Source organism: Dictyostelium discoideum, assembly GCF_000004695.1.
Source record: "Dictyostelium discoideum AX4 chromosome 2 chromosome, whole genome shotgun sequence".
Classification (NCBI taxonomy): domain Eukaryota; phylum Evosea; class Eumycetozoa; order Dictyosteliales; family Dictyosteliaceae; genus Dictyostelium; species Dictyostelium discoideum.
The window spans coordinates 8,137,473-8,161,130 of record NC_007088.5 but is presented as its reverse complement, the minus strand read 5'-3'; the positions used below and the strand labels follow the sequence as shown (position 1 = coordinate 8,161,130).

Genomic DNA, 23,658 nt, shown 5'->3' with positions numbered 1-23,658 from the left:
ATAATAATAAAAAAAATAAAAACAAAAAAAAAAAGAAAATGATATTTTATGTAAAATATATGTATATATAAAATATTTATATTAAAAGGTAATAGTACAAAGGTATAATGGTTATGAAAAAAAAAAAAAAAAAAATTACCAGGGCTATTCAAAAAAATGAAAATAAAAGAAAAAAGTAAAAAAAAAAATAAAAAAATAAAATAAAATATTTATGTCGACATCTTGAATATCAATATCAAATTTTATTAATTTTTTTAATTTTTTTTTTTTTAATTTTTTTAAATCAATCGGAAAAGATATTTTTAAAACTTTTTTTTTTTTTTTCTATAAAATTTGCAGCTAATTTTGAAATAATTTAAAAATAACAATTATTTCCATTTTTTTTTTTTTTTTTTTTTTTTTTTAACAAATTTTGGTCCCACCAAACAAACCCTCGATCAAAAAAAAAGATTTTTATGATAATGATTGAAATTTAAATTTTTTATTATAAAAATTTTGTTGAAAGTATGGATTTCAACCAATTATTTTTGTTTTTTTATTTCCCAAAAAAAAAAAAAAAAATATCTGAACAACTTAATATTCAAAGAAAAAAAAAAAAAGAAAAAAAAAAATAGATATTTAAATTTATTTTACTTTTTTATTAGTCCATCACTATTGTTATTAATAATATTATTATTATTATAATCATTATTATTTATATTAATACTTGTACTATTATTAATATTTAAATTACTACTACTTATACTATTTACAAGATTATTGGTACTGCTACTGCTACAAAGACTAGTAGTACTTACTACACTACTAGTGCTATTATTTAATATTATTTCACCAGATTCACTAATTTTTGGACTACCACTACTACTACTACTACTTCTAATATTTGAAGAGGAGGCAGCACGAGATATTAGCCAATGTCTTAGACCACCATGTTTTGAAGAATGGTGCCAACAAACACCAATTATAATTATTAAAAGACATGCACCAATACATCCAAATACAATTCCCATTAATCTTGGAATATTTTTCTCTCTCATTGTAAATGGAGAACCATTATTATTATTATTATTATTTTGAGAATTTATACCTTTATAATTTGTTCCAATAATTGGATCACCATTATATGATGTCAACATTGCAAATGATGTAAAATGATCAGTATAACCAACCATCATTGAATTTTCAATTGTAACATTTGAAACTTTTTCCCATTTACCACTTGTTTCATTTATAAATCCAAAACACATAAAATTAATATCCTTTATTTTTTTTTTATTATATAATAATTATTATTAATATTAATATTAAATTGTTTTAATAAAAATAATATTATATAATTAAAAAATAAACTTACAAATGCAGGATTATTAATTAAATTAAATTCAAATCTAATTTTTTTTTTAAAATTTTTTAATAAAGTACCATTATAAGAAGCAGTTATATTAATGATTGGTGATAATAATGCTAATTGGTAATTATAATTATCAGGCCAACTTTCCTCACCTTTAATTAATTCAACTGAAGAGTCGGCTACAGGTTGAATTTTCAATAATGTATTACTTGGTATTGTTTCAGATTCAATATAAATATCCAATATTTTAATATGTTTTGAATTATAATCCAATGGTTGTTCATAACTATTAACTGTTACTTTTGTATCTTTTTTACCATTAATTAAATTTCTAGATAATGTAATTGGTTTATAATAAAATGGTGGCTAAAATATAAAATTAATAAAAAATTAAAATTAGTTTAGTTTATATATAAATTATTATACTGTGTGAATATATACTTACATATGGACAAGGTGATTGACAAGATCCATCAAAACATTTCATATGACCATTTAAACATTTTTGACATTGTGATGCAAATTTTGAACAAACACCAGTTGGACATTGAAATGGAATATCAATTGGACAACCATCATATTGATTACATGGTGCACATTGACCATTTGGGCAAATACCAAGTGTACAATTTAAAGTTAATGATTGACATAAACCTAATGATTGACTACATGATCCATCTGGACATCTAACTGGTGTATCGTATGGACATCTTGTAGTAATATCATTTAATTGACCAACACAATTTGGTGAATCATCCATACATGCACCATTTGGACAAATACTACCAACACAAACCATAATTTGAGTTGGTAATGTATTATAATCTGATTCTGATTCTGAAAATTGTTCTCCCCCCTCATCCTCCTCCTCATCTTCATTTATTAAGTTTAAATTATTTATTGTTGGTTTTGGAGTTGGGTCTGGTTTCTTTTTTAAAATTGTTGTTTTTGGTATTCTTGATAATAATGTATTTTGTGGTGGTGCTATACTATTACTTGAATCACTTTTATCATTTACAATTTCATTAATTGGTTCAGGGGAAAATGTTGGTGATGCTGTTTTTAATGGTATTGTCGATATTGATGTTGTTGTTGTTGTAGTTGTAGTTGTAAAAGATGGAATAATACTATTTGATATTGTGGATGATGATGTTGAAGATGTTGATGAAGATGTTGAAGATGTTGAAGATGTTGAAGATGTTGAAGATGTTGAAGATGTTGAAGATGTTGTCAAATCTGATTTTTGACTTGATGGTGTTGCTAGAATTGGTGAAGAAATTAAACCACCTGTTGTTAGATCATTATTTAATAAGCCATTTGTTGCTTTATTATTATTATTATTTTTATTATTATTATTATTATTATTATTATTATTATTATTATTATTATTATTATTATTATTATTATTTTTATTTTTATTATTATTATTATTATTATTATTTATTGGGAATAAATTTCCACCAATTGGTGTTGATAATAGTGAACTATCTATTGCTGGACTTGTAATACTTGATGATTTTGATCGTGGCCCCCCCATTGATAATGATGATCCCATTAATCCACTTGTTACTCCACCTCCACCTTGAAGTCCTGGTAATTGTGCGAAAACAATACCATTTATATTATATATGTTATTATTATTGTTGTTGTTACCAAAAAATAAAGATAAAATTACCAACAAAAATATTTTTTTTATTATTTTTATTATCATTTTATTGTTTTTTGTTTTAGATTTTTATTTTATATATATATATAATCGATTATTTTTTTTTTTTTTTTTTTTTTTTTTTATTTGGAAAAAAAAAAATATATATAATAAAATAAAATAAAATAAATAAATAATTAAATAATTTGAAAAAAAAAAAGAAAAAAAAAAAGGAAACCCTAAACTTTTTTTTTAGTTTATAGGTTTAAATTTATTGGTAATATAATTTAAAAAAAAAAAAAAAAAAAAAAAAAAAAATTGATTAACTGTATTGTGATTGAATTTTTTTTTTTTTTTTTTTTAATTTAGGTCTGTTACATTTAGTGTGATTGTGTTTATTAAAATTACTCTTTAATGTGATTATTGATGATTAATATTTTTATTTTTATTATTATTATTTTTATTATTATAAAAAATAAATAGTATATATTTATAGTGTGCTAAAACAATATAATATAAAATAATTGTGTATTTTTTTTAAAAAAAAAAAGAAAAATCTATTTGTCAAATCAAAAATTAAATAAAAAAATTTTTTTATATATAAAAAAAAAAATAATCAATTTTAAAATTTAATTAATTTAAATTAGAGAGTGTGTGTGTTTATGTATAATTTTGTATATATTTGTATATATATTTTCATTTGTTTTGTTTTTTTTATAAAAATAAAATATAAGAATAAAAAAAAATTAAAACAATCACACAGTTATATATATAAAAGAATATAAAATTAATTTTTATTTTTTAGTGTAAATATTATGATTAAAAAAGAAAAAAAAAAAAAAAAAATCAAAAAAGAATGATTTTTTTTATCACATAAAAGTACAAAAGTATGTATGCTAATACAATATTAGGGTGTTAAATATATATAAAAAGATACAAATAAATAAAATTTTTTATTTATTTTTTTTTTTTTTATTTTATTTTATTTTTTTTTTTTTTTTTTTAAATCTAATATACACAAACAAATAATAAACACCACACCCTTGCAATTAAAATAAAATTCCAAATTTTAATGGTATTAACATATACAGGAACACTTTTGTTTTTTTTTATATTTTTTGCTGTCGACCAATCAATTAATAGATTTATTATTTTTTTTTAAAAAAAAAAAAAATAATGGGAAAGGCATTAAAAAAAAAAAAAAACTTCCAACATATTTAACTCTTTCTGTATCCCTTTCTACGTATTATTCTTTAAATACATTTATAAATAATAAATAAATAAAAATTAAAAAAATTAAAAATAAAAAAAAAAAATAAAAAAATAAAAAAACAGTAATAATATTTTTTTTTTTTCAAATCATTGAAATAGTATTATTTTTATTTAACTCTTTAATTTTATTATTTTATTGATTTTATTTTATAAACATATTTTTTTGATGTGGCAACAATTCTTTAAATCTTGAAAATAATTTTTTTTTTTTTTTTTTTTATTTTTATATTTTTTTTTTTTTTTTATTTGATTGCATTTGTTTGAAAAACTTTTTTTTTTACCACTTAAAAAAAATAAAATAAAATAAAATAAAGATAAACAAAATAAAATCAACATCCAAGCATAAAATTTTAACATCACTTGCTTCTCTATGTTTTATTCTCCCCAAGTATCGTTCTCTATTCCATTCTAAAAATGATTTATGACTTTTAATACTATTTGGACTATTAAAATTATTACTACTATTATCATTATTAGTATATATTATTTAAAAAAAAAGATATATTTAAATTGAAAACACCATTATTATATATTCTTTATTGAATTCTCCATGATTTATGTGTTTTTATTGTTTTTATTAAAGTATGATTATTTTGTTATTTTATTTTATTTTTTTTTAAAAAAAAAATAACTTTTAAAATTCCAAATAATATTAAAAACATATATAGAGTTCAATTATGAATATAATGATAGCTTTATCAACCTAAATTTGATTATTAAATTAATAAAAAAATGTTTCATATTTATTTGTTTTAGTAAATCCTACTCTTCATTTGTAAATATTATAAATTCTCGATTACCAATCTTGATTAAAATAAAATTATTATTTTTGACGAAAATGGAACATCAACAGAATATTCATTCCCAAAAAAAAAAAAAAATAAATAAATAAAAATAAAAAATAAAATTAAAAATAAAAAAATAAAAATTTGAGGTGTTTTTAATTTTTCAAAAAAAAAAAAAAAAAAAAAAAAAAAAAAATTGAATTGGTTCAAATTTTTTTTTTTTTTTTTTAATTTGTTTTTATTTAATACACATATTGGTGTAATTTAAATATTTGTATAATATAGCTTTTAAAAATTTAATAATTATAACAATAATAATAATAATAATAATAATTAAATAACAATAAAAAAATAAAATAAAAAAATAAAATAAAAAAACCAACGAATAATAATAATATACATATTTATATAAAAACAGTAAAAAGAAAATGGTGTTTAAAGATAGAACATCAGAATTTGGTAATTTAGCAGAAACTTTAAGAAGGAAACAAGAACAAAATGGAACAATATCACATAAAGGGAAAAAACAACATTCTCAAAAATCACAATTCTCATATGCAGCAGCGGAAATAAGTAAAGGTGTTTTTGAAACCTCTGAGAAATTAATAAAATTAACAAATAGTAAATAATTAAATAAATACCTAAATATTTAAATACATACATTTCATATATATATATATATATATATATATATAAATTTCATAATTTAAGGAACTAACATCTATCTATCTAATATATTGAAATGTAGTGGCAAAAAATACAAAATTATTTATGGATTCATCAGCACAAATTGAAGAATTAACATTTATTATAAAACAAGATATTCAAAAATTAAATAAAGATTTATCATCACTTGATCAATATGTAAAATCATCAAGACAACCAAACAAACAAACTGGTGATCATTCAGAGACTATAGTTGGATTTTTAAATTTAAAATTATCAAATGCGACAAAAGATTTTAAAGATATTTTAGAAGTTAGAACAGAGGTATATATTAGATATAGATTTAGATTTAGATTTAGTTATATATATTAATCTATATAAATATTATTATTTATAGAGTTTAAAACAACAACAAGAGAAAAAAGATAGTTTTTCAGGTTATTCAAATACATTTTCATCACCACCAGGTTCATCACACGAACATCCATCAGGAAATAATAGTAATGTTTCTTCTTCTTCTTCTAAAAGTGATATTAGGCACCGTAACACAACAAACAGAGATGGTTAGTGAGAGAGTTTATTAATAATTATTAATTATTGTTTTTGTTATTTTTGTTTATTATTATTGTTGTTGTGTACCTCTACATCCCCTTCCCTCTCTGTCTATCCAATTATCAAAATATCAAAATATCAATATATCAATATCAATATATCAAATTCGTTCATATAACCATCTTGTGTTTGTTGTGTTATTGTGCTTCTTTTTTTTTTTTTTTTTTTTTTTTTAACTTTACAATTTTAAAACTAACTTTTTTTTATTATTTTTATTTATTTTTATTTATTTTAGATTCAGCATTATATAAATATGAAATGGAGGATGATGATAATTCAAATGAACATTCAATTTTAATGCCACAAGAATTAATGATGCATACAACAGATTATTCATCAAGTCGTTTAAGAGCAGCAGAGAATATATCATCGACCATTAATCAATTAGAAGGTATTTTCACACAATTAGCAAATTTGGTATCGATGCAAGGTGAAGTCATTGAAAGAATTGATTCAAATATGGATGATTCTTTAGCAAACATTTCAAGAGGTCACGATTCTTTAATTCAAACACTTTTAAATGTATCTTCAAATAGAAGTTTAATTTTAAAAATATTTTTAGTTTTAATTGTATTTATTGTAATATTTGTTGTTTTCTTTGCTTAAAAAAAAAAAATTAATTTAAAAAAAATAATAAATAATAAGTTTTACAAAAAAAAAAAAATAAAAAAAAAAATAAAAAAAATAAAGAAAAGTTTATTCATTTAATATTTCTATTTTTTTATTTTTATTTTTATTATTTATTTTGGTAATGTTCCAGATGATAATAATGTATGAATTAAAATACCAGAAGTTACAGAAACATTTAAAGAATCAATTTTATAATTACCACCAACGATTTTTATAGTTTTATTACAAATTTCTAAAACTGAAGGTTTTAAACCAAAACCTTCATTACCAAGTATGAGGATTGTTGGTTGATCTAATTTAATTTGATTAATATCAAGACATGGTTGGTTTTCATTCAAGTCATCTAAAGATGTACCAACTACATTCCAACCATTTCTTTGACTTGATTTTAAGAAACCTTCAATTGACTCTGTACGATTAATTACAAAACTTTCACATGCCCCAGAACTTGATTTTGAAGCTGCCGGTGTTATAGGACTTGAATTCTTATTTGAAATTACCACACCATCGATATTAAAGAAACTACAATTTCTAATTATTGCACCTACATTTTGTGGATCCCATAATTCGTCCAATACTAACCATAATGGATATTTATCATTGTTAATCTTATTACCACCACCACCACCACCACCACCACCACCACCATTCATTCTTTTATTCACTCTTTCATTTATATCGAATTTCTCTAAAAAGTCGATATTTAATAAAGTCAATGGTGATGCATCTAAAATTATACCTTGATGTGGTCTACCCTTCGAAAATGAATCCAAAGTACCCTTATTAACTGATCTAACTGGTATTTTAAGTTTAAATGAATTTTTAACAATTTCTTTTAATGCTACTAAATTCTTTCTATCATTGTATCTATTAAATGTTGTTTTTTTAATATTATTATTATTATTATTATCCTCTTCTTCTTCTTGTACTTTTTCTTCTTCTTGTTCTTCCTCATATTCATTTTGTTCTTGTTCATCATGTTGATTTGAATATTGTTCATCTTGATTTTCATCCTCTATTTGGTTTGTTTCTCTACCATAGTTATGATCAAAATCAGAAATATATTCTCTTTTTGAATTTTCAATATTTTTAATATCAATACCCAATTCTTTTAATTTTGGTAATAATGTACCACAAACATATAATGCATTAAATGTTCTATTTCCAGATGACAATGCAACCCAAACTGGATTTATACCATAAACTGCTTGTTCATGTAAATCAAAAATTCTAATCTCTGGTTTATTTGAAATATATTTTGAACTATCAAAATCATTTTTATAATATTCAGTTCTTCTATTATTATTATTATTATTTCTAAAATTATTATCATTACTATTATTATTATTTCTATTACTATTATTATTATTATTATTTCTATTATTATTATTATTTCTATTATTGCTGAAATTATTATTATTTCTATTATTACTATTATTATTATTATTATTATTATTACTATTATTATTACTATTATTATTATTATTATAATGAGATTCTTTTTTTGAATAAATTAAATCATTTTTAAAAACTTTTCTACCACCTCTCAAAACTTTACCATTAAATACTGGTTTTTTAAATAATGGATAATCTTCTTGATTACTCGAAAAATATCTTATTCCATTTATTATATTTATTGGGTTAATAATATTTGTTGTTGTTGTTGCTGGTTTTGGTGATGATAGGATTTTAAAAATTGAAATCATTGTAATTTACTTATTTAAAAAATAAAATTAAAATGAAATATTTTTTGAAAAAAAAAAAAAAAAAAACTATTCGGTTTTTTTTTTTTTTTTTTAAATTATTATTTTAATTTATTTTTGTAAAAAGCTAAAAAGCTCAACCAATTTTTTTTATTTTTTTGTTTATTTATTTGTTTCATTTCTAAAAATGATTAAAATTGAATGAGTTTGTTTTTTTTTATTTTTATTTTTTATTTTTTTATTTTTAAACACTTTTCGAAAAATTAATATTCGTCATCTTATTTATTTTTTTTCTATTTTTTTTCTCTTTTTTTTTTTTTTTATAATTATAATTTTTTTATTTAATTTCCAAAAACACGAGATAATGTAAAAGAAAATTCATTATTATAAATCCACCCCAAAACCAAATTATAATTTTTTTTTTTTTTTTTTTTGGTAAATTATGTTGTTATATATATCTGAAAATTTTAATTTTAATTTCAAATCCAAAAAAAAAATTAAAAAAATTAAAAATTGATATTTTCAAAAAAAAAATAAAAATTAATTTTTTTTTATTTTTTTTTTTTTATTTCTTTCTAATCCCCACACATCTATTTTTTTTTTTTTTTTTTTGGTTACATTTTTTTATTTAAAATTTTTTTTTTTTTTATTTTTCATTACATTAAAAAACTTCTTACTTGGACACCCCTTTTATATATATAAATAAAAACTTCTAAATATAAATCCCATCTATAAATTAAAGTGTGTTTTTTTATTTTTTTTTTTATATTTTCTAATTTTTATAATTTAAATAATAATAATAATTAAAAATAATAATAATTAAAAATAAACAAAAACAAATAAATAAATTATAGTTAAAAAAAAAAAAAAAAAAAAAAAAAATGGAATCAACAATTAGAAGAATTCAAATTAATACACTACATTTATTATCAAATAATGATTGTTTATCAGAGATTGATCCACAATATATGGAAATTAAACAATCATTCGATGCCAATTTATTAAATAAATATTTATTTCCATATGAACTAGAATTAAAAGAATCTTTATCAACTTTTTGGAATAATGAAAATTTTTTATTACAACCATCTTTTGGTCTTTCACTTGAACAAGATAGAGAATTAACATTTAACCAATTTAAAAAATTAATGGAATTAGCAACAAAACATTTTGGTTTAATTGATTTAGAAAGGTAAATTTTTTAATATTAATTTTTTTTTTTTTTAAAAGAGAGAGTAAAAAAAACAAACCTCTCAACACCTTCACCAAACACCACCTTTTTTTTTTTATTTTTTTCATTTTTTTTTTTTTGATGGTATCAACACCAATTCTCCCAGTTATCATTTTTTTTTCCAAAAAATTTGCAGTTTACTGATTTTCAAAATAAAATAAAATATCTTTTTTTTTTTTTTTTAAATTTTTTTTTTTTTTTTCCCAATCAATATTTGCAGAAATCCCAAAAAAATTGCAGTTTTCACACAAGGTTATAGATTCCAAAACCCAAGTGTTACAACTTTAATGGGCGTGCACTTTTCATTATTTGGTGCATCAATTGTATTTTTAGGATCAGAAGAACAAAGAAAGAAATATACTGAAAGTAAGTAATTTTTTCAATTATTATTTATTTATTTATTTATTTATTGTTTTTTTAAAAAAAAAAAAAAAAAAAAAAAAAAAAAAAAAAAAAAAAAAAATATATATATATAGAGGTAGAAAAATTAGAAATTATTGGATGTTTTTCATTAACAGAATTAGGACATGGATCAAATGTACAATCAATTGAAACTATTGCAGAATATGATCATGATAAAGAAGAATTTATTATAAATTCACCAACTATTACAAGTCAAAAATATTTTATCGGTGGATCAGCAAAGAATGCAACACATACAATTATTATGGCACAATTAAAAGTTAGTGGTAAGATGGAAGGAGTTCATGCATTTGTTGCAAGAATTAGAAATGATGATGGTAGTCTAGTGAAGGGTGTTGATATTAGAGATTGTGGTGTAAAGATGGCTTTGAATGGTGTTGATAATGGTAGAATCATGTTTAAAGATTTACATATACCAAGAGACCAATTATTGAATAGATTTGGTGGAGTTAACAAAGCAGGCATTTACACATCACCAATTAATCCTGCAAATAAACGTTTTGCCAATACCATTGGTGCATTGGTACTTGGTCGTTACATTGTTTCAATTGGGTCAGTTGCATTTAATTCAGTTGGCTTGACCACGGCAATTAGATATTCATTCTCTAGAAAACAATTCCAAGGTTCAGATCCAAAATTCGAGAAACAATTAATATCCTATTCCTCGCATAGAAAACGTTTAATTCCACATTTGGCAAACACCTACGCCACCCATTTCTCAAATAATTATCTATTGGATTTATTGTCTGAAAAAGAGAAAAAGGAGAAGGAAATTCATATTTTAGCATCGGCTTTAAAGGCTTATAGTTCTTGGTCAACTCGTGATTGTCTTCAAGAGTGTAGAGAGGCTTGTGGTGGTCAAGGGTTCTTGAGTGAGAATTTAATTGGTAATTTCAAATCAGAGACTGAAATCTATACAACTTTCGAAGGTGATAATATACTATTATATCAACAAGTTGCCAAATTCATGTTATCCGAATCTAGAAAGAATCCACCAACAGATTATCAACAACCTTCAAATGAACAAAAACAAAGAACTGATAGAAATTACATTAGATCTTTCGATTTCTTATTGGAAGCTTTAAATTCAAGATTAAATCAAACCATTCAATATGTAACTGAGAAATTAAGTGATTCCGTCTCTGAAGGTTCTGCAATTATGGACGCTTGGAATGATAATGGTACCTATATCGTTCGTTTAGGTGTTGCTTATACTGAAAAAACTATCCTCGATAAATTCATTGCCGCTGTTAACAATTATCCTGATGAAAACACTAGAAATGCTCTCAAACTTTTAGTTTCACTCTATGTATTAAATATTATAGATCGTGATAATTGGTTCTTAAAATATCAATTCATCTCACCTCAACAATCTGAATCAATTTCAATTCAAATCTTAGAACTTTGTAAAGAAATTGTTCCTTATTCAATATCTTTAACTGATGCTTTAGGTTTTGATCATCAAAGATTAGGTCCAATTGCTGGTGATTGGATTTCAAGAAATAAATTTTAAAAAATAAAATAAAATAAAATAAACAATTTAAATATATATATTATAAAAACACTTTTTTTTTTTTTTTTTATATTTATTAATTTTTAAAATGTATTATTAGTATAATAATATTTTAATTAAAAGACCAAGAAGGAATGGTACAATTAAATTTGGTAATATTTGATTTGAATTTGAATCTTCACTTTGGGAATTTTTATTAATACCACCTGGTAGATTTGGTTCAGAGTTATTATTGTTGTTTGAGGAAGTAGATTTATCAGATGTTGATGAATCATTACTTTCACTACTTTGTAATTCTGAATTGGTTGAACTATTACCAATTAAAGTAGATGAACTACTTGAGTTTTCATTAGAATTTGGTGTTTCAGTTGGTGTTTCAGTTGGTGTTGGGGTAGAAGTTTGAGTTTGAGTTTGAGTTGGGCTAGGAGTTTGAGTTGGGCTAGGAGTTTGAGTAGGAGTTTGAGTTGGGGCTTGAGTTTGAGTTGGGGTTGGGGTAGGGGTTGGAGTTTGAGTAACTGGTGGTTGAGTTGTTGTTTGAGATACTGTACCTTGAATATAATTTGATGACCATGCTGAACATGAACCTGATGAAGTTACAATTGATAATGAACCACTATCTGGATATCTGTAAACATTACCATTGGTTGTAGCAAATTCAAAAATATAAGAATCACACATAACATAACCATTTAAAAAAAAGGTATAAAAACCTTTATTAGTTGAACCAATTGCTAAATTTAAATCACCATATGCTCCAGAACTAAATACTACTCTTGCTGAAGATAAACTTTCACCTTTTTTATTATAATATGAAGCATGGAACATTGGTACTGATGCTGATGGCCAAAAACTATGAGATCCTGAATAGATTGGTGAGGTTTGTGGTTCACATGTTGCATCTTTGTAATCTTGACTCCAATAATATTTATAAGTTGATGATGGTGCATAATAAAAACCAACGCCTGCAGCGACCCATCTTGAAACCATCATATTTGATCTATGTCCATCATTATTACCATCGTTTACACAATATGGTGGGGTTTCACAAATTAAAGAATTTTGAGTTAGGACACCATTTGAAAAACCAGCTGATAAATTTTCACCCCAACCAGTCATACAGTTTGCATTGAATGCATTAAATCTTGCAGTGATTGAAGTACCATCACAATTTGAATGTGAGAAACAATTATTTACACCCATATCAGTTGAATGGTAACGTGCTTGAGAATTTAAAACAGAGTTATAATAAACTGGATTTGTAGCTGGATAAATATTATTAGCAAATACATTTCCCATATTATTATAACCAGTTGACATAAAATAATTTTTATATCCAACTGGATCAAAACGTACAGCATTCAATAAATTTAAACTTTCTCTTTCTTGCCAAATTGGTAATCCTAAAAAAAAAAAAAAAAAAAAAAATTAATAATCTAAAATTATTATTTTCTTTTTTTAAAAAATATTACTTACCATTACCATCACCTTCACCATATGAATGAACATTTATTATTAAGTTGCATAATAATATTATTGGTAAAAAAGATTTTTTATATAAATTCATTTTATTAAATTTTTATTATTATTTTTTAATTTTTTAATTTTTTTTTTAAAGTAATGATACAATAATTAATTTTACAAATGTAATGATACTAAAAAGTAATAAACATGGAATAAATAAATAAATAAATAAATAAATAAATTAATTAATAAATAAATAAATAAAATTGAAAAAACTAAAAAAAATTATTAAAATAAATAAAAATTAAATAGTAAATAAATAAATAATAAATAAAATTATTGGTTGATGAAGGGTAGATTGGATGATTAAAAAAAATAAAAAATAAAATAAACTATTATTTTGTTTAAAAACAAAAAAAAAAAAAAAAAAAATCCGTGCAAAATAAAAAAAATAAAATAAAAATAAATAAAAAATAAAGTTATTTGATCTGATTGGGATTTTTTATAAAAAAGAGGTAGTTAGGCCTAATCATATTTTTTTTTTTTAAAAATAATTTTAAGAAAAAGTTAGTTAGTAAAATAAAAGTTTGGTGAAAAAAAAAAAAAAAAAAAAAAAAATAATTTTGTGGAAAAAAAAAAAAAAAGAAGTTGGAAAATAAAAAAAATCTTGAAAATTATTTTTTACAGTTTCAAATAAATCATTCGCCTCTACTCAAAACAATACAAAGGTGGTAATTTAATCAGTTGAATTGAAAACTCGAGTTTTTTTTAAATCCAACTGATAAAATGATGGTCTAAATTTTTATTTTATTTTAAAAATTGATTATTATAAAAATGTTTTTTTTTTTTTTTTTCTTTACAATTTTTGGAATCCAATTTTAATTTTGATTTGATTTGTTTCAGTTTATTTATTATTTTTTTATTTTTATATTTATTTTTAATTTTTGACTATTTTCGTGTAGTTTCTCATTATTTTTAACCAACTCTTTTCCTAAACTCTGATTTTGACTATCAAAAAAAAAAAAAAAAAAAAAAAATGAAATAAATAAACAAATAAACTTTTTTTTTTTTTTTTTTTTTTTTTAATATTAAAATTAATTTATTTAACGACAACAACAATGCATACCAAAATAAGTAAGATGGTCATAAATACTATAACCAATAGTTGAATCGGCGCATGTTTGGTCTTCACCACTATCATCACAAGTTTTAAAAGTTGAATTTGTATTAAAGTAAACTTCAGTTGGGATATGATGATAATTTAAAACATTTTCAGGTGGTACATGTGGTACTAAATCTTGTTCATAAGTTACTCTTATTACATTTGGTTGAATTGAATTAAAGTATTCAGCAAATACAGAATCACCAACACGAGGTGACCCAAAATTATACATTGTTGAAGGAATTGAGTACCAACCTTGAATTTCGGCAATTGCCAATGTTGCCAATGCAGCACCTAAACTATGACCGGTTACTTTGATTTCATTGCATTGCTTACCACATTGCTTTAATGCTAAATCAATTGAACTCTTCACTTGTTCTCTAACACTTGACCAACTGTCATAAAAACCACTATGTACTTTTGCTGATGGGTATAATGGGTAAACAATTTGTAAAAATTGTAAATTTGTAATCCAACTTTGAATATCCATTGAACCTCTAAATGCAACAATTACCTCATTTCCAATATAGCCAACATATGCTTGAGTATCGGTTGTATCATTATAAATTGTATTTACAATTGTGAATGCTTCAACATCTGAATGTTTACATGTAGTACATGTCCAATTACTAATATCATCTATATCACAATATGTAACATATGAATAACTTAAAAATGTTTTTGCAGTAGTTTCTAAAAATGAAAAATCTGGTGGTGAATTTGAATATGATGATTTTACAATTTTAATTGATAATATTAAATTTAAAATAATAAAGAAATAAATATTTAAATATTTTTTCATCATTTTTTTTATTATTTATTTTTTTTTAAAAAAAAAATAAAAAAAATAGTAATTGTTTTAAAAGAAAATGGAATGAAAAAAAAAAAAAAAAAAAATCAGTTTTTGATCAGAAAAAAATACCCTGGTTAAAAAAAAAAAAAAATAAAAAAAAATAAAAAAAAAAATAAAAAAAAATAAAAACTTATTTTTAAAAATATCTTTTTATAGATTTTTTTTTTATTTTAGTTTAGGACATTATCGAATTTTCTTTCCATTTTATTTTCAATATTTTTTTCATTGAAAAAAAAAAAAAAGGTTTTTTAGATTTTATTTATTATTAAATTTAATTAAATTTATTAATTTGTAATTGTTACATCATAATTATTTAAAAAAAAAAAAAAAATAATTACATCATAATTATTTTTTAAAAAAAAAAAAATCAATAATTTCCCACCCAAACTATTCCGATGATTATTAAAAAGAATAATTTTAAAGAAATGTGGAAATCAAAAAAAAAAAAAAATAAATGATTTTGGTATTAGTAAAAAAAAAAAAAAATAAATATTCTTTAAATGAACTGGTGAAAAGAGAAATAAAATAATAAAAAAAAAATGAAAATAAAAGTAAAAGTAAAAAATAAAAATTGTTCTATTTCAAATTTTGTTTTTATTAGTAGTTTTTTATTTTTTCCATAATTTTTCTATTCACTTCACAAATAAAAAAAAAAAAAAAAAAAATAAAAATTAAAAAAAAAAAAAATAAAAAAAATAAAAAAAAATTCATTTTTTTAATTTCAAATTATTAATTTACAATAATAACAAAGATGACAAGCAATACAACTGAAATACCCTATCATTTTTTACCATATGTAAGAATTCAATATGATTGGCAATTGGCATATAAACAAGATTCAGATAATTGTTGGGTTGCATATCAAAAAGGTAATTTAATATATATTTCAATATATATTTTCTTTAATTTACTAAATTCAAAAAACTTTTTATTATAATACTATAGATTTAAAAAATACAATTCATGGATCAGTTCATTCTACCAAAATTGATGAAAATAATTTTAAATTTGAATCTGATTATGGATTTAAATTAACACCAAATAAAGTAATTATATAAATATTTATTTTGTAATTTAGGAAAAAAAAAAAAAAAAAAAATATTATTTATTTATTTATTTATTTATTAATTTAAAAAACATTTATTAATTTATTTATTTTTTAATTTAAAAAAAAAAAAAAAAAAAAAAAAAAAAAAAGGAAAATAAAAATAATATTAGAGTTGAAAATGATAAATATAGTATTGAAATATATGCACCAGAGAAACAGTTAAAAGTTTCAGGTGGAAAGAAAAGAATAACATCAATGGGTGTTAGTCATTTAGGAGAGTTGGGTGTATATGGTAGTACTGATGGTACATTGGAAGTATTTGAAACTGGTGATGGTCAAATTAGAAGAAAATTAGATGGTCATGTTGGTGATGTTGATTTGGCAATGTTTTTCCCAAGTGGTAGGGTTATACTAAGTGGTTCCTCTGATAGTAGATTAAAGATTTGGGATGCTATAGAAGGCACATGCGCCTCTACATTGGTCGGACACATCGGTGGTATAACATCGGCATCATTGGTTGATCGTGGTAGAAATTTAGTATCATGTTCACGTGATGGTACAAGTAAATTATGGGATATACCAACATCATCGATCATTTCAAATTTAACAAAATTATCAAGACCAATTAATGATAGTTTTATAGCATCATCATTACTTGACTCAATTCCAACTACCACCACTACAAATAGTAATGATAATAATAAAGTTGATGAAAGAGAAGTGGGTACAGATGGTAAAACATTGATTATAGCGGCAGAAGAAGGGTTTTTACAAGCAATTGATTTGAGATCAAAGAATATGATATCACAAATGAATGTTGTACAATCTGGTGAAAAGAGTACAAGATCAGTTGCATTCAATGCTTGTCATGTACATAAGAATTATATAATTGGTGGTGACCATAATGGTTCCATTTACTTTTGGGATAAGAGAAATTTAAATTCACCTTTTTGTAGATTACAATTTACAAACTCACCAATTCATCATATAAAGGCAAATTCATCCAATTCAAAGATTGCAAATTCAATTTGGGTTACCTCTGGTGATGGTTGTTGTTTCTTGTTGGATTTAGATAAAAATCAAATCATAACCTCTTTATCTGGTATTGATACTGATGTTGTAACTTCTTTTAATATCGTTGGAAATCAAGCTTATTTAACTTCCAGAGATTCAATCATTAGATGTTATAATAATTTATTAAATATTTAAAAAATAAAAATAAAAATAAAAATAAAAATAAAAATAAAGACTGGAAAGGTGGTTTATTAATTATTCCAATTTTTTTTTAAAAATAAAAAATAAAACAATTTTAATTTATCTTTTTTTTTTTTAATTATTTTATTCTTTATATTTTAAAATTAAATTCTAAGCTTTCCAATTGGTTGATATTCGCAGTATAATTTATATTGAAGATCTTGGATTTGTTTTTTATACTAATAATTAAAATAATATTAATATATGGAATAAAAAAAAAAAAAAAAAAAAAAAAATAGTTTACTTACTTGTTCTTCTTTAGACAAAAATTGATTTTTCATTTGATATACTTCTTTTCTTAAATTGGAAAGGCTATTAGAATAATGACAACATATTGCAAGTTCTTGAGTATATTGTTCACTAAGTGTTGTTAATTTTGAACGAAGTTTCATTATCTCTTCTTCTTTTTTCATTAATTCTAATGATCTTAATTCTAATTCTTTTTTTAAATCTTGATCACTATAATTTCTAATATTATTATTAAAACTATTATTATTATTATTATTGATATTATTATTATTGAAATTATTTAATGATGGGGAATATCCATTCCATCTTTTGAATTTATTATTATGATTTTGATAATTATTTATATTTTTTAAATTTTGTTGTTGTTGTTGTTGTTGATTTTTTTGATTATGTTGAATTTGTTGTTGTGGTGCTGATTGGAATGTTGATTGCAAAAGATCGAGTTTGCTATTATTTTCAACTTCACTGGTATTACTATTTGTAATGATATTATCCATTTTAATATTTTTAATTGTATGTATACTATTTAATTAAAAAAAAAAAAAATTTTTTGGTATTTGAAATTGTTTTAAATTAATAAAAAGAAGATAAATTTTTTTTTTTTTTGTTTTTTTTTTATACAGAAACAGCTTTTTTTTATTTTTTTTATTTCTTTTAAAAGAAAAAAAAAAAAAAATAAAAAAAATAAAAAAAAAATAAAATTAAAAAAAAAAAAAATAATAATTACAAATATTTGATGAATGAGGTTGTTTATTATAATTTTTATGAATTTATATATATGTGTGTTGTTAAAAAAAATTGAAATTTGATATGAATTTTAAATATTATACTTGTGAGGGTGTGTTGTGTGAGTGTATAAATTTGTGAGTGTGTGTTATAAATTATTTTTTTTATATTTTTTTTTTTTTTTTTTTTTAATTTTTTTTTAATCACATATATAAAGCTTAATGAACAATGAATTGAAATATTATTATTATTTTTTTTTTAATGAGTTTTAATATTATTAGAAAAATAAAATTAAAAAAAAAAAAATAAAAAAAAAAAAAAACAAAAATAATTTTTTTTTTCCAGCAAATATCACACCCGATTTGGAATTAAAAATGATAAATAAATAAAATCAACCCACCAATTTTTATTTTTGTTTTTTTTTTTTATTTTTTTTTTATACTTGAAAACAACATGTTCAAGTAAGAGAGTGAGAGACAGAAAAAAAAAAAATATCGGTAAAAAATACATAAACAAAAAAAAAAAAAAAATAAACTCAAACAAATAAACTATATTAAGTTTTTTTTTTTACCTCTTTTTTTTATTTATTTAATTATTAATTTATTTTAATTGATTGTAGTAAATTTTTTGATATCAAAGTATTTGAATCACATCTAAAGATCTTAATTGAAATGTTTAAAAAAAAAAAAAAAAAAAAAAAAAAAAAAAAAAAATTATTATTATTTTTTATTTATTTTTGAAATTTATAAAATGCTTGATCTAATGAACTAATAAAAGTAATATTATTAATTGGTACTAAAATAGTCTTTAATGAATAAAAATTGAAATTTTTAGTAGATAATTTAAATATACTATTATTACAAATCATATATTATTAAAGTTTGAATTGAACTCTTTTCGAGTAAAGTTAAATTTATAAACATTTCAAATTTGTTGATAATAAAATTAGGAATCGAACCTGCGATCTCATATCGTCGGCCCAAAAAATGGAGAAGAAGGGTATCGATCCCTTTACCTCTCGCATGCTAAGCGAGCGCTCTACCATCTGAGCTACATCCCCTTTGATAATTTTTTTCAATTTTAACCAAACATAATAAAGAATTTTATAAATTGAGCGATGTTATTAAAAAAAAAAAAAAAATAAAGAATTTCGAAGGAATCGCTGTGTTTAGATTCACCAATATATAATTGCAAAGAGGTAAGTTGATCGCTTGAGATTCGAAACCATTTTTACCATCGTCACTAAGTTGTTCATGAATATTTACCAAGAGCCAAAGTAATGAACAATAAAATTTGTAAAGATTTGGTGATTTTGCAAATTGACCAGTTGATCTAAGTTCTTTGTAAAGAACAAACATTTCAGGAACAGTATAATCTCTATCGATTTTAACCAATGGAAGGAATTATTTTAATGAAATGTCCTTATTCTTTATGAAAACCGAAACAATTATTCCAAAGAAAGTACTATAACCACCCAAGAGATCACTACCAACCAATGCTCCAACCATACGGTCACCATAAGAACCAAACTCATGAATAAAACATTGTTTTCCATCCAAATCCTTTCCAATTTTTACTGTATTAAGTTTGAGAACATCTTTATAGATTTGATAATCGGCTACATCATATAAAAATTGCTCTGGAATCTTTTTTTCTTAATCATAAACTTGAGAAAATTGATGAACATTGGAAGGTTTTAATCGATCTTCTAAGGAAACGGGAGCTAATGAATTGTAGAGTTTGTAATGAAAATGATAGGAATCATCACATATTTCTATGGGAATTTAAAGAAACATTATTACTTCATGAAGTTTTATCGCCAGGTGATAATGGTTTGAATTTAAAAATTTGTTTTTATCATCCAAACACAAGTCTACTATCGGTAGTTCTTTTAAAGAATTTGAAATCTTTAGATACACTCCTTATGAGTATACGAATCTATACCATCAATTTAAAGATTTGCCTCGTTTTGATATAAAGAGGGGTTCATTACCCACTGATTCAGTATGCCCTGGGTGGTGGTTAATTCAGGAGGAAAAAACTAAAAAGAAAGAAATGAAAAAACTAAAGAAAAAAATCTTTAAAAAATCAGTAGATAATCTATAGACCAATGCCATCGACAACGATAACGAAGATAAAGAAGATAACGACGAAACGATAGACTTAATTTTTAATAAAAAAATTCTTTATCAATTTTAAATAAAAAAAAAAAAAAATTTTATTTTTATACTTTTTTATTTTTTTTTTTAATAATGGAGAATTGTTTTTGCTGTGTTACCAGATTGTTGAATGATTTGAGTGGATGCTGTATAAAAATCGAGTACCCATGGTTCAGTTAGAGTTTTTGTTGTTACTTCCAATTGAAGATTGTTTGCTTGTGAGAATGAAAAACAACCTGTTCGATTTTTGACATCGATAGGATTAGCTGAAAAACTGAAGCCATAAATATTCATACTGTTTGGAGATTTATCATCATTGTAGGATGCATCAAAATGAAAACGATGCTTTAAATGTTTAAAACAATCCATCATATTATTATGTGGTAAATGAACTTCCTTATTACCGGCATGTAATAAACGCATATTTTCCCATGGCATGAAATCATCATATCTTGGTGCTTTTGGATTTTCAGTGTCTGCCAATCTTCTTAAAACAACAAAATAAGAACGACCATTACCAATAATGTTTGTTAATTGAACATAATGTTTTGATTCACCAACGTTGAGTACTACACGCTCTTTCATCTCTGTATGTTCAATTGGTGAAAAAATACCAGTACCAGTGTTGATAGTATTATGAACTATACGATATTCATCCTGTGGTGTATGAATAATATCAGCACGAAGATAAACTTTGAAATCATTAGCTTTTGGATCAGTACCATCGGTTTCTACCCATCTTCTTAAAGGATTGATCTTAATTTGATAAGTGTATTTCAATGCCAGGCATTTAAATAGAGTGCATCAGAAGTGTGGACAGTATGAAAGAAATTCAAATCAAAAATTAATTTTTGTTTTGTTGCACCCAATGCAGTACGTGTCGCATCATCATAGTAACCGGCCATCTTATCTTCCATGTCCCTTTCATGTTTTAATTTAGTTAAAACCATCTCAATTCTTTCATGATCCATATGAAGTCTATGAATTTCATTATTACCATTCCATATTGAAACACTATAGGCCATCGAATGAGCAACATCCCTACAGAGACGTGTAAATGTAGCACCATTTGCAGTCAATGGTCCAATTTCAACTACCATTTCCAAACCATAAAGTCTACCATTTTGTTTATCGATTACGATACGAACTGTTGTACCTTCATAAATACTTTGAATCGATTCTTTTGGATAGTAATATTTTTTCTCCTCTTTCCAATCTGCTGTTTTTGCAATTCTGTTTGTTGGAAGAAACATTGAATCACTTGGGTTTGTACTTACAGTAAATGGAGATTGACTTGATAAATTACTATTGATTTGATCACTGATACCCATTTTTTTTCTTTCTTTTTTTTTTTTTTTTAAAAAAACAAAACTAATTTTAAAAATAAATAATAAATAATAAAGAGAATTTTTTTTTTTTTTTTAGAAAATAAATTATTTTTTATTAATTCCAAATGAGATTGGTCTAACATCACTACGAATTGTATGATCAATAAATTTAACTTTAACTTTTCCGGTATGTTCGTTTAAGATGAATTTTACTGTCAGACTTATCATTGATAATGGATACTGGGTGTTTTAAATCTTTCGTAGAGTGATCTAAATGTTTTTGTTATAATATTTCCAATGTGTCACCTGGTTTTAATGAACTGTACTGTTTGAGATGAGTTTTATGGTCAACTTTTGTAGAGTCAGTTAAATTAAAATTAACTTTTATAGGTTTCTCTTTCAAGTCATCTTTAACTTCTCCCTTATGAACTGAATCTCTTGTCCCTGAAAATAAATATAATCCCAATAAACTTAATGGAATTAAAAGCTCCATTTTTTTCTTTTTTATTTCTAAAATATAATTTTAATTAATGTTTAAATTTTTTTTTTTTTAAAAAAATGATTGAATAATTTTTTTTAAAAAAATGAATTTGAATGGATTTAAAAGAAAATTATAAAAAAAAGGTTCAACATTGGAGATGCCAATCGATAGGAAAAAACTTTCAAAAACTATAACTGGTGATAAATCATCATCGGTTTTGTTCACCGAAAAATTAAAGAAAGTACCACCTACACCTTTTCAAAAAGAGTTTGACCGTATTAATGAATCATCGGCATTGGAATATAACAAGGGTCTAATGAAACCAAAACGTGATAGAGAATAATTAAACAAGAGATTAAAAGTAAAGAAAATATTTATAGTCAAACATTGGAATCTGATGATGCAAAACGTTCAAAACTAAAAATGACAGCTCACTGATGAATTAAATTATTTCCCCCTTTTTTACACTAAAAATAGAAAAAAAAATAAACATTTTTTAGAAATCAAATTAATTTCGTTATTAATTTCGTTATTAATTTCGTTATTAATTTCAAGAAATCAAATCAATCTATCCTTATTATTACTTTTATTATAATAATATTTATTTTATAAAGTTTTACATTTATTAATATTTATTTTATTTTAATTATAATAAAGTACCAATAGTTTTCTCATTTTTATAAAAAAAAAAAAAACAAAAAAAAAAAATCATATAATGGTTTCCTTATGGAAATCAATAAAAAAATTCTTTAAATAAAATTTTTAATCTTATTTTAAAAAAATTCTTTTAATGAAATCCATTATTTTCATTTTTTTATAATTTTATTGAACTTTATTGAAAATCATTAGATATTGTTATTTCCAATGGTTTTAGATTGATAACGGTATAGATGTGACCATTACATAGAAAACTATTAAAAATTGAGCCAAAGAAAAATCAACGATTTTTAATGGTTGTTTAAAGATTTCCTATAGAAACCATTATTTACTCAATGATTCTCTATAGAATTCCTAGCTAAAGGATTTTCCAATGACCATTAATATAAAATCATTGGAAAATGATCATTAGATAGAAACAAAAATGTAACGAATCAAAGAAAATTTAA

General features: G+C 22.3%; 13 protein-coding genes and 1 non-coding gene across 14 annotated transcripts; 4 read left to right on the top strand and 10 right to left on the bottom strand.

Moving 5' to 3' along the window:
- Positions 1–629: 629 nt before the first annotated feature.
- DDB_G0277571 (hypothetical protein) lies at positions 630–3,062 on the bottom strand (the record flags this gene model as incomplete). Its single annotated transcript, XM_637489.1, has 3 exons — positions 630–1,259; positions 1,355–1,717; positions 1,797–3,062. The coding sequence occupies 3 exons, from the start codon at positions 3,060–3,062 to the stop codon at positions 630–632; spliced, it is 2,259 nt and encodes a 752-aa protein (XP_642581.1).
- A 2,419-nt stretch (positions 3,063–5,481) lies between these two features.
- Positions 5,482–6,937, top strand: syn5 (t-SNARE family protein; the record flags this gene model as incomplete). Its single annotated transcript, XM_637579.2, has 4 exons — positions 5,482–5,674; positions 5,802–6,043; positions 6,117–6,219; positions 6,567–6,937. 4 exons carry the CDS (start codon positions 5,482–5,484, stop codon positions 6,935–6,937), a joined length of 909 nt encoding a protein of 302 aa, XP_642671.2.
- Positions 6,938–7,071: 134 nt separating this feature from the next.
- Positions 7,072–8,667, bottom strand: DDB_G0277479 (hypothetical protein; the record flags this gene model as incomplete). The annotated part of the gene is made up of 1 exon (XM_637578.1): positions 7,072–8,667. One exon carries the CDS (start codon positions 8,665–8,667, stop codon positions 7,072–7,074), a length of 1,596 nt encoding a protein of 531 aa, XP_642670.1.
- Positions 8,668–9,545: 878 nt separating this feature from the next.
- Positions 9,546–11,831, top strand: DDB_G0277477 (acyl-CoA oxidase; the record flags this gene model as incomplete). The annotated part of the gene is made up of 3 exons (XM_637577.1): positions 9,546–9,856; positions 10,116–10,261; positions 10,372–11,831. 3 exons carry the CDS (start codon positions 9,546–9,548, stop codon positions 11,829–11,831), a joined length of 1,917 nt encoding a protein of 638 aa, XP_642669.1.
- Positions 11,832–11,927: 96 nt separating this feature from the next.
- Positions 11,928–13,395, bottom strand: DDB_G0277475 (hypothetical protein; the record flags this gene model as incomplete). Its single annotated transcript, XM_637576.1, has 2 exons — positions 11,928–13,231; positions 13,305–13,395. The coding sequence occupies 2 exons, from the start codon at positions 13,393–13,395 to the stop codon at positions 11,928–11,930; spliced, it is 1,395 nt and encodes a 464-aa protein (XP_642668.1).
- Positions 13,396–14,395: 1,000 nt separating this feature from the next.
- DDB_G0277473 (hypothetical protein) lies at positions 14,396–15,259 on the bottom strand (the record flags this gene model as incomplete). Its single annotated transcript, XM_637575.1, has 1 exon — positions 14,396–15,259. The coding sequence occupies one exon, from the start codon at positions 15,257–15,259 to the stop codon at positions 14,396–14,398; it is 864 nt and encodes a 287-aa protein (XP_642667.1).
- Positions 15,260–16,058: 799 nt separating this feature from the next.
- DDB_G0277471 (hypothetical protein) lies at positions 16,059–17,564 on the top strand (the record flags this gene model as incomplete). The annotated part of the gene is made up of 3 exons (XM_637574.1): positions 16,059–16,176; positions 16,253–16,353; positions 16,506–17,564. 3 exons carry the CDS (start codon positions 16,059–16,061, stop codon positions 17,562–17,564), a joined length of 1,278 nt encoding a protein of 425 aa, XP_642666.1.
- Positions 17,565–17,713: 149 nt separating this feature from the next.
- On the bottom strand, positions 17,714–18,355 carry DDB_G0277469 (hypothetical protein; the record flags this gene model as incomplete). The annotated part of the gene is made up of 2 exons (XM_637573.1): positions 17,714–17,788; positions 17,858–18,355. 2 exons carry the CDS (start codon positions 18,353–18,355, stop codon positions 17,714–17,716), a joined length of 573 nt encoding a protein of 190 aa, XP_642665.1.
- A 959-nt stretch (positions 18,356–19,314) lies between these two features.
- Positions 19,315–21,328, bottom strand: DDB_G0277467 (hypothetical protein; the record flags this gene model as incomplete). Its single annotated transcript, XM_637572.1, has 5 exons — positions 19,315–19,389; positions 19,763–19,959; positions 20,050–20,202; positions 20,693–20,746; positions 20,863–21,328. The coding sequence occupies 5 exons, from the start codon at positions 21,326–21,328 to the stop codon at positions 19,315–19,317; spliced, it is 945 nt and encodes a 314-aa protein (XP_642664.1).
- tRNA-Ala-AGC-3 lies at positions 19,572–19,644 on the bottom strand. Its single transcript has one exon. It is a non-coding gene; the product is annotated as a tRNA-Ala (tRNA).
- Positions 21,329–21,519: 191 nt separating the features above from the next.
- On the bottom strand, positions 21,520–22,074 carry DDB_G0277465 (hypothetical protein; the record flags this gene model as incomplete). Its single annotated transcript, XM_637571.1, has 1 exon — positions 21,520–22,074. The coding sequence occupies one exon, from the start codon at positions 22,072–22,074 to the stop codon at positions 21,520–21,522; it is 555 nt and encodes a 184-aa protein (XP_642663.1).
- Positions 22,075–22,176: 102 nt separating this feature from the next.
- On the bottom strand, positions 22,177–22,299 carry DDB_G0277529 (hypothetical protein; the record flags this gene model as incomplete). The annotated part of the gene is made up of 1 exon (XM_637570.1): positions 22,177–22,299. One exon carries the CDS (start codon positions 22,297–22,299, stop codon positions 22,177–22,179), a length of 123 nt encoding a protein of 40 aa, XP_642662.1.
- A 55-nt stretch (positions 22,300–22,354) lies between these two features.
- DDB_G0277463 (hypothetical protein) lies at positions 22,355–22,564 on the bottom strand (the record flags this gene model as incomplete). The annotated part of the gene is made up of 1 exon (XM_637569.1): positions 22,355–22,564. The coding sequence occupies one exon, from the start codon at positions 22,562–22,564 to the stop codon at positions 22,355–22,357; it is 210 nt and encodes a 69-aa protein (XP_642661.1).
- Positions 22,565–22,709: 145 nt separating this feature from the next.
- DDB_G0277461 (hypothetical protein) lies at positions 22,710–22,895 on the top strand (the record flags this gene model as incomplete). The annotated part of the gene is made up of 1 exon (XM_637568.1): positions 22,710–22,895. The coding sequence occupies one exon, from the start codon at positions 22,710–22,712 to the stop codon at positions 22,893–22,895; it is 186 nt and encodes a 61-aa protein (XP_642660.1).
- Between the last annotated feature and the right edge of the window lie 763 nt (positions 22,896–23,658).